Raw genomic sequence first — 10,491 nt, forward strand, 5'->3', positions numbered from 1 at the left:
TTGAGGTATATTAGGAAACAACATACATATGATCAGTTAATGAATCAGGAAGGAGGCTATGACAAAGAAAGGAAGAGGTACAAACATTCTAATCATAAAATATGAAGGGGAGACTTCTAATTTCTGCTGCTGAATACGCTCCCTACCAGACTCAGGCATCTCAGAGATGCCTACAGAGATACTACAAACATTGTACAACATATAAAAAAAAAAAAACACACTTGGAAGGAGTGATATTTTGATGTGAGTTTCACATTTTTATAGCTATAGGCTGAACTAGGCACTGCATGGAGTAGCAAAAAGTGGATAGCAAACTGGCAGTCTTTCTGGACAAACCAGCAGAGTTTTGGGAAAAAATAGCCACTGTAAAGTAAGGAGGGAACTCCAGAAAGGGGAGATACAGAAGAGGAACATCAAATTCTATGTAAAAATCTTGGCCCAATTCTTGATTGATCCCTGTGCCATGTATACACAGCCCAGCTAAAGATAAAAAAAAATCTTGAAGTAGGAAATGAACTATTAACAAAAAGATCAAGTTTGCAGTTTGAGTCAAATCAAGTCCATCTTAAAACCAAAAGATCAAAACTATTCAGAGGAATTTAATGGAATTCAGAGTCTCCACAATATCACATTCACAATGTCTAGGATACAATCAAAATTACTAAAATATAAGGAATCATGAATATGTGACCCACTTTCAAGATAAAAAGGCAATCAATGGAAAACAACCCTGAGATAGCCCAAATGTTAGAATCAGCAGAAGATATGATAAAGCAACTATTATAACTACTTAAATTAAGTGAAAGAGAATATGCTCACAAGGAAAGAAAAGATACCAAATCTCAATGAAGAAATAAAAACTACAAAAAAATGGAAATTCTAAAACTGAAAAGTAAAATATCAGAAATTTAAAAATTCACTGAATGAGTTCAGCAACAGAAGGAAGATGATAAAGAATCAAGCACCTCGAGACAAAATCAGAACATCTAAAACACATTTCATTGGTGTACCAGAAAGAAAGGAAGGAAATAATAAAGATAACAGCAGAAATCAATGAAATATAAAACAGGCAAAATCCTCAACAAAATATTAGCAAAGCAAATTTAACAATACATTAAAAAAATGATACATGATGATCAAGTGGGATTTATTCCAGGGTTGCAAGGATGGTTCAATATGTGCAAATCAATCAACATGATATACCAAATTAACAAAATGAAGGACAAACTCATATGATCATCGCAATAGATACAGAAAAAGCATTTGACAAAATTCAACATGCATTCCTGATAAAAACTTTCAACAAACTGAGTATAGAGAGAACTGACTTCAACATAAGAAAGGCCATATATGACAAGCCCGCAGCTAACATCATAATCAATGGTGAAAAATTGAGCTTTTCCTCCAAGATCAGGAAGAAGACAAGGATTTTCATTCTCACCACTTTTATTCAACATAGTACTGAAAGTCTTAGAGCAATTAGGCAAGAAAAAGAAACAAAAGGTGAGCCAGTCCAGTGGCATAGTGGTTAAGTTCTCATGCTCCATTTCGCAGCTTGGGGTTCACAGTTTCAGATCCTGGATGCGGACCTATATGTCGCTCATCAAGCCATGCTGTGGCAGCATCCCACATACAAAATAGAGGAAGATTGGCACAGACGTTAGCTCAAGGCTAATCTTCCTCAAGCATAAAACAAGAAGATTGGCAATGGATGTTAGCTCAGGGCCTATCTTTCTCACAAAAATACAAATAAATAAATAAAAATCATTCAAATTAGAAAGGAGGAGTACTACTGTCTCTATTTGCAGATAACATGATAGTACATATAGAAAACCCTAAAGACTCTACAAAAAAAACCTGTTAGAACTAATAAATGAATTTACTAAAGTTGTAAGCTACAAAATCAGTCACATTTCTATACACTAACAATGAATTATGACTACAAAGAGAAATTAAGTAAACAATCCCATTTACAATTGCATCAAAAAGAATAAAATACCCAGGAATAAATTTAACCAAGATGGTGAAAGACTGGTACACTAAAAACTATAAGACACTGATGAAGGAAATTGAAGACACAGGGCCTGGCCCCGTGGCACAGCGGTTAAGTTCACATGTTCTGCTTTGGCGGACCAGGGTTCACCAGTTCAGATCCTGAGTGTGGACCTAGGTACCGCTTGTGAAGCCATGCTGTGGCAGCTGTCCCACATATAAAGTAGAGGAAGATAGGCATGGATGTTAGCTCAGGGTTAATCTTCCTCAAAAAAAAAAGAAAAGAAAAAGAAGAAATTGAAGACACAAATAAATGTAAAGATATTCTGTGTTCATGGATTGAAAGAATTAATATTGTTGAAATGTCCATACTACCCCAAGCAATCTACAGATTCAATGCAATCCTTATCAAAATTTCAATGGTAGTTTTCACTGACATAGAAAAAAATCCTAAAATTTGTATGAAACCACAAAAGAACCCAAATAGTTAGAGCAATCCTGAGAAAGAAGGTTTTTTTTAAGTCCATTTAAAATAGCATCAAAAATATTAAAGAATAAATAATTTACTTGGGAATAAGACCTCTACACAAAAACTACAAAACTTTCTGGGAGAAATTAAAGACCAAAATAAATGGATAGCTATACTATATTGATGAACTTACTTAGCATTGTTAAATTAATGCTCCCCAAATTTAACTTCAGAATCAACATAATCCCCAGCACCTTTTTCTGTAGAAATTGATAAGCTGATCCTAAATTTTTTACTGAAAGAACTTGACTTTCCCACAAACATCTTTTATTTATTTACTTTTTTTTGAGGAAGATTAGCCCTGAGCAAATATCTGCCACCAATCCTCCTCTTTTTTCTGAGGGAGATTGGCCCTGAGCTAACATCTGTGTCCATCTTCCTCTACTTTATACATGGGATGCCTGCCACAGCATGGCTTGACAAGTGGTGCATATGTCCGCAACCAGGATCTGAACTGGTGAACCCCAGGCCACCAAAGCTGACCATCCAAACTTAACCACTGCATCACCAGGCCAGCCCCTCTTTTTTTTTTAATAGCTTCCCCCCCGCCTTTTTTTTTTGAGGAAGATTGGCCCTGAGCTAACATCTGTTGCCAATCTTCCTATTTTCTTTTCTCCCCAAAGCCCCAGTACGTAGTTGTATGTCATAATTTTAAGTCCTTCTAGTTCTTCTCTGTGGGATGCCACCTCAGCATGGCTTGATGAGAGGTGTTAGGTGTGCGCCCAGGATGTGAACCAGTGAACGCCAAGCCACTGAAGCAGAGTGCACAAACTTAACCACTATGCCAGTGGGCCAGCCCCCAAGAAGCATCTTCATGAGATTATATTTATGTTCTGTTCTATTTGTTTTGACCAAAAGAAGCTTTTGGAGGATGGAGCATGGAAGGAAAAAGTCTAGACACAGCAATGCATCTCTAAGAATGTATAAACATTTCATTAGCGCCTCACCAGGAAAGAAACCCTTAGACTCCACCAATTTTCCAGCCTGGTAGAAATTGAGCAACACTATTACTAAGCAACTCTATGCTGTGACAAAGGCCACAATAATACTCATCATCCAGACCAGGACTGCTTTTACTTTTATAATAGGTTTTATCACAACGTATAATTGTTTTATTTCAGTTTACCCCATTTCTGCCATTGGATGGAACAGTACTCAAGAGCAAGATGCAAAGCCTATTTGTCTTTACTTTTCCATTCCTTAGTAAAACGCATTGATTTTCCACACCCCGGGCTTTGGGTCTTTGAGTGAAAAACTATGTCTTAAGCACCACTTCTGAATGTTTTTCTTCCTCTAAAAAGTATCATAAACTCTTCCAAGTAGCACATAAAATCAAATTATGTCTGGTACATGCACAAATTCACTTCTTCTATTTAGTAGGAGCAAAGCTTTCACTTTCTCAACAGAAGCATTTTTGTCTGTAACTTTATTTTCAATTGTGTTATCTTTTCATTCGCCCTAGCATGATAAATGCATCTCTTCACTGTTATATTCCATATTCAGTTTAATCAGCCAATTTTCAATAAATCAATCAACTAAGCAATAAGGATTATATTTATTGAGCTCTTATAATAAACTTAAATGCACTTATAGAAAATATGGTGCATTATCAGAGTATAGTGGGACACAGAAGAAATAAAGGATCTCATCCCTGCTTTTGAGAAACTAATAAATAAAATCATAATTTAATGATATTTCCCATTTTTCTAGTACTTTTAAGCTTTCAAACATTTTCACATAAAGAACTTCATTGGATAGTCACCTCACATTGACCAAGTGATCCACCCAAGTTGGATTTCAACAATTATGAAACTGAGATTCAGAAAATGAGTGAATTCAGAGATTGTCCAAGTCCATACGATTTGATTCCAGGTCTCTTTGCAATGTTCTTTACATTGTCATATGTGAATATATTTGTAAGCATAAATTAATATATGCAGAGCAATGTGAATACTGAACAGTTGAGGGGCAAATACTATAGAGTGTAGGGATTAGTCAGTGACATAAAAACATACTTTATGGGGGCCAGCCTGGTGGCGCAGCAGTTCGGTTTGCATATTCCGCTTCGGCAGCCCAGGGTTGGCTGGTTCAGATCCCAGGTGCGGACCTAAGCACCACTTGTCAAGCCATGCTGTGGCAGGCATCTCACACATAAAGTAGAGGAAGCGGGGCATGAATGTTAGCTGTTAGCTCTGGGCCAGTCTTACTCAGCAAAAAGAAAAAAAAGAAGAAGAAGAGGATTGGCAGCAGATGTTAGCTCAGGGCTAATCTTCCCCCCCAAAAAAATAATAAAATAAAAAATAATTTTTTAAAAAACATACTTTAAGCACCTGGTAAAGCTTAACCCCAAGTTTAAAAGGAAGGAACAGAAACATAAGGAAAGAATGAAGGAGGAAGTTTGTATTCAGGAGTCACAATGGCTCTCTACACCACTGAAGAATTTAAAGAATACTATCCTCAAACAACATGGAGCAAAACAGACATCAGTGCATGATTAGAGGCATTTTTCCCTCAGACTTAGGAGCTTAGAAGATCTTCCACTAATGAAAAAGGACTGCAAGCCCTAGGAAAGATGCAGAATTGAATATATATAGTCAGTATTGTATATCAGAGCCAATTCTGGTAAAGCCTGAAAGATTTCCTAAACCTGTGAAATGTTCCCATTCATGTTACTTTCTTTTTCTTCTCTGTTGCCTTTATTAATTAAAATAAAACTTTAACCCAAAGGATCATGAAATTTATTTGAGAAATTTTATTCTACAACCAGTCAGGAAGGGAATAGAAATTCCAAGGAACTGGGTAGCTCCCGATACTCTGAAGCCTACAGGAAAAAGGACGAGGTAGGGGCTAGTGGCGGCCCAAGGAACGTGACACAGTCCTGGGAGTGTATCAGCAAGAGATATACCACTTTATCTTCCCCACTGCCAAAGTGATCTTTCTAAAACACCAACCCATGGGGCTGGCCCTGTGACTGAGTGGTTAAGTCTGCATGCTCCGCTTCGGTGGCCCTGGGTTTCGCCGGTTCGAATCCTGGGCGCGGACATAGCACCGCTCATCAGGCCATGCTGAGACAGCGTCCCCCATAGCACAACCAGAGGCACATCACAACTGGAATATACAACTATGTATTGGGGGACTTTGGGGAGAAGAATTAAAAAAACTAATAAGACTGGCAACAGTTGTTAGCTCAGGTGCCAATCTTTAAAAAATAAATAAAACACCAACCCAGAAGCATCGATCTCTTTCTTATAACTCTTACTGGATTCTATTGCCCACCTCAGCGGTTTTAAAACTTTTCCTAACAGGAAACTTTTTTCCAAATAAAGTATTATATGGAACCCTGGTCTCAGAGATCTGACTTCTTGGAATGTGTTTCTCTGTGTGGTAGCCCTTTTGCACCCTCCTGGGCTCCAGAGAACAGAAGGTGATCATCTCAAACCTATAGACATACTGACTTCTTATCTTAGCATCTGAAGCCCTCACAATTTGGCTTCAAGCTGCCTTTCCAATCTTCTCCCCTGCCATTACCCCCAACAACACATCCAAGTTCCAACAAATCTTAACTCTTAGTGGTTGTTCATATCTTGCCACATGCCGCATTCTCTGTCTGAAAAATTCTTCCACACGAGACCACTAGGAGAACTGTTTTTCCCAGCTCAGCCAAGTAGAAATAGCCCTTTCCTTTCCTGGGAAATTTCACATATTCCTCCATAACAGCACTTAACGCACTGCATTGTAATTGTGATCCACTTAAGTCTGTGACCCACTTAAGTTAACCAATCTTATGGCCAATCTCAGCATGGTGAGACTGTAAAAGAAATGGAATCCATCACCAAATGTCTTAAAGTATACTACATATCTTTATGGAGATTTTCAAGAGTGACCAAGGAAAAGTCACAGAACACCAGCATCAAAGCTGGCCATTTACTTATTTGTTCCCTTTTCTCTGATCTACTTTTGTGTTATCTATTTAAATATCTCCCATATCTATCTCCAAAATCTCTAGTACGCACTGCCTTCTTTTTCATTGCCTTATCTCCTCTCTCTAAAACTGTCCTTTTTTATTTCTTTCTTAGAGACAATCCAAGCCCTTTTTTGATCAGTTTATTCCATTTAAATTAATTCGTATCCACTCATTACTCTGTACAGTCCAATAAAGACCCAACATACAGGGCCGGCCGATGGTGCAGCAGTTAAGTGCGCACGTTCTGCTTTGGCGGCCCAGGGTTCACCGGTTTGGATCCCGTGTGAGGACATGGCACTGCTTGGCACGTCATGCTATGGTAGATGTCTAAAGTAGAGGAAGATGGGCATGGATGTTAGCTCAGGGCCAGTCTTCCTCAGCAAAAAGTGGAGGATTGGCAGCAGTTAGCTCAGGGCTAATCTTCCTCAAAAAAAAAAAAAAAAAAGACCCAACATATTATCAATGTAAACAAAGGGTTCAGGTTAGAATGAAGGGGAGACGGAAAATCTGTGAATATTCTTTAATATTTTGACCCCCAAGTTATGTGTCAGTCTGAATTCCATAAGACTGTATGTTCCTAGATCATGTTTTGGTTTTCATTTCCATGTTGCTTAGTTTTTTGATATCGCCAATAGTCAGCATAATGCCTGAGACAAAATAGGTGTTCAGTAAATACCAGTTGATTGAATAATTGAGTGAAGGCATAAATGACCAAATGAATGAATGGAAAACTCATATGCTACAGGAAATTTATGTAACTGCAAAAATACCTAATTTGTGACGATCTAAACCCATTATCACCATGTTCTCAGAGAACTGTGCAATCAACTTCTTTAGAAACTTAAGCAATTTTTTTCTCATTTAACAGTAACAATGGTTTTCACTAAAAGATGCCACTGCTCATCTATTCAAGCCCAAGAGAGACCAAATTCCCCCATCAGTGGGGTATCTGCACAAAGCCTCACATTGCTTCAGACACCTCTGCAGAGAAGTGTGCTTGCCAGTCTGCAGCCAAAAGAAAATCAGCCTCAGGAAAAATAGTTTCCTTTTTCTGCTCTTGTCTGTCTATGACACAGACACAGGCCAGGGACCTAATGCCCTAAAGTGCTCACCCTTGCCCTCTATATAAGCAAAGACTACCCCATTATGAATTATTTAACGTTGAGTTTGTATAGCACTCTGCCCCTAACAAGGCACTTTCTACTTTATCTTCCTGAGAAGGATATGAGACTAGAAAACTGATCACATAGAGAATAAGAGGTTAAGCCAGTTACAGACATTACAGAACTCATCATTCCAGAGTTAAACTAAATTCTGTTATCCGTGAGAACTTGGTGGTTTGCAAGAGAAACATTTTACCCCTAAATTTCCATCCCTTTTCTCCTTAATCCAGTCATGAAAGGAAAATGTGCACCTTAGATTTCTCTCACATTTAAATACCAAGAACGGAAAAATGAAGATTTCAGGAATTAATGGTACCACCAACTCTTATATTTATTTTGGAATTTCCAGGTGAGAACTAGTCCTGCCATCAGAGTAAAGGAATTTTTTTAAAAAGTAGCATTCACCTTCCCTCTGAGGAGCATTTCTGACACAGTATATTCTTCACAGCTGCCTTCACGTCTTTGTTCCTCAAACTATAGATGAGGGGATTGAGCATAGGTGTCACAACTCCGTAGAAGAGAGAGATGATTTTGTCTGTGACTTGTACTTTGTCCGCACCAGAAGAGTCTTTAGCCTTGGGTTTTGCATACATGAAGAGGATGGTTCCATAGAATATAACCACCACTGTTAGGTGGGCGGAGCAGGTGGAGAAGGCTTTGCGCCTTCCCTCTGCAGAAGGAATCCTCAGGATGGTGAAGAGAATGAAAACATAGGAAACAACAATGAAAAGTACTGGGACCACAAGAAAAATCATATTAGCAACAACCATGCTAAGAACATTTATGGAGACATCAGCACAGGCCAATTTCAAGACAGCCAAGATTTCACAAGTAAAATGATTAATGACATTATCTCCACAGAAAGGAAGTCGCATTGCAAGAGAGGTTTGCAACACAGAATTGACACCCCCTGCAATCCAGGACCCAGAGACCATGGGCACATATGAAGCCTTGCTCATAATGATGGGGTATCTCAGAGGGTTACAGATGGCCACATAGCGGTCAAACGCCATCATGCTTAGAAGGACACACTCTGTGGCTCCCATAGCAAAGGAGAAAAACATTTGTACTCCACACCCAGAGAAGGAAATAGTTTTCTTTGAAGTTAAGAAGCTGCTGAGAAATAAGGGGATAGAAGAACTGGTGTAGCAAATGTCCAAGAATGATAAGTTACTGAGGAAAAAGTACATGGGGGTATGCAGGTGGGAGTCATAGATACTTACAATGATGATGACTCCATTTCCCAGTAGGATCACCAGGTACATATATAGGACCAGTACAAAGTAAATGGCCTCAAGCTCTGGGTAGCCTGAAAGCCCCAGTAGGACAAATTCTGTCACAGAAGACTGATTGGACTTTCCCATGTTAATATTTTCTTTCACCAAAAGAATTCTGCAGCCGCCGAAATGCATGTGAATCTGTTACAGCAGTGTTTGTAAGAGTTGTTTGCATCCTTAAGTGGCTTCCCTTATGGGTAATATGGACCTATAGTTGGATACACAGACAGCATAAGAATATGTTACAATCCTGTAAGCTAAGGCCAGTTAGACTTTTAGATTTCATGAAGGAGGCTTTAGCTCCAGAAAAAATATGGCCTTGTTAGAAAAGGGATCCAGAACACATACAACTGGTTTAGAATTACGTATCTCACTTACATTATGAATTTGAAATTATTTTGAATGAAATGTCATCATAACCTTTTGGCCAAACAATCAAGAACATGACTAAAATGTTAACCTTAACAAAAATCACTATTCTTCAGTTACTAAAACAAAATGCTACATGTAAGTCCTGCTTCTATGATAACCTCAGTTTCAATAGAATTTCTATTTAACCTCAGTTTCAATAGAGTTTTGTGGCTAGACTGAAAAGATACACCTTTAGAAAAAGGACTTTTGGTTATTTCTAATTTGGGAGGAAATATATACCTACAATATCCTAAGAATATCAATTACACACGTTAATAATGTTTGCAAAAGAAAAAAGAAAGCATTTTTAGAGAAAAGTTTTCTTCTTTATCTTTTTCAGTACAAATTGAGATATCTAGGTAACTCTGTTGTCCTGCCTGATACACATAATGAACGACAAGTTGACCTCAGAAAAACTCTGGTGTACATGTCTCAATCTACAGTCAAACCATAAATAAATTTACAAACTAAGAAATTTTAGTGACAGGGGATTTTCTCTTTTACTTCCAGGTATGAGAAAATACATATTATCTTCTCCCTGCACAGAAATCAGCTTCTTCTGCTCTAACAGCAGCTCTGCGGGTTTTCCTCTCACTGCATATTCAGAATAGCCATAATAAAGAGGAACAGACCATTCAAAATGTTCTCAAGTAGTAGCAATATGTTATAATTATTTGTATCCCCACTTCACTAGAATATAGAGTATTTCTATATTAAAATGCCAGAAACAGAAGTCCTACTTTTTAAATGAGATTTCTAGTCTCATAAATTCCATCTCAATAAGTTCAGTAAGATAACTAAAAGAACTATCTGCTTCTCAGTTTTCATTAATATCAAGTAGCTAAGTGGCTGCCATTGCTATTGGAAAAAAATGAATTAATTAACTAGTGGCAAAATAGAACTGACTTCCAGTAAAGAAGAAAGTTGGGGCTCTTTATAGTCATTTCACTAACACAGGATCCTTTAAAGGACCAGCCAGTGGAGCACCAAAGCAACTTAGTCTTTGCTGCTTTGAGGACATGTCTAATCCCAAAAGCAATTTAAAATTCACCATGTGGATTGGATAGAATTTAGAAACTTTCCAGTACTTTTGGGATGAAGTCCCTTAGAAGCAATTAAAACAAAGTTGCTAATACAATTTAATTAAAGTGTTAC

General features: G+C 37.9%; 1 protein-coding gene across 1 annotated transcript; it reads right to left on the minus strand.

Annotated features, from left to right (window-relative positions):
* Nucleotides 1–7,976: 7,976 nt before the first annotated feature.
* OR13C1 (olfactory receptor family 13 subfamily C member 1) lies at nucleotides 7,977–9,564 on the minus strand. Its single transcript, XM_001493230.4, has one exon. It carries the CDS (start codon nucleotides 9,058–9,060, stop codon nucleotides 8,050–8,052), a length of 1,011 nt encoding a protein of 336 aa, XP_001493280.3. The 5' UTR covers nucleotides 9,061–9,564; the 3' UTR covers nucleotides 7,977–8,049.
* Nucleotides 9,565–10,491: the final 927 nt, after the last annotated feature.

The sequence above is a fragment of the Equus caballus genome, chromosome 25 (genome assembly GCF_041296265.1).
Source record: "Equus caballus isolate H_3958 breed thoroughbred chromosome 25, TB-T2T, whole genome shotgun sequence".
NCBI classification, from domain to species: domain Eukaryota; kingdom Metazoa; phylum Chordata; class Mammalia; order Perissodactyla; family Equidae; genus Equus; species Equus caballus.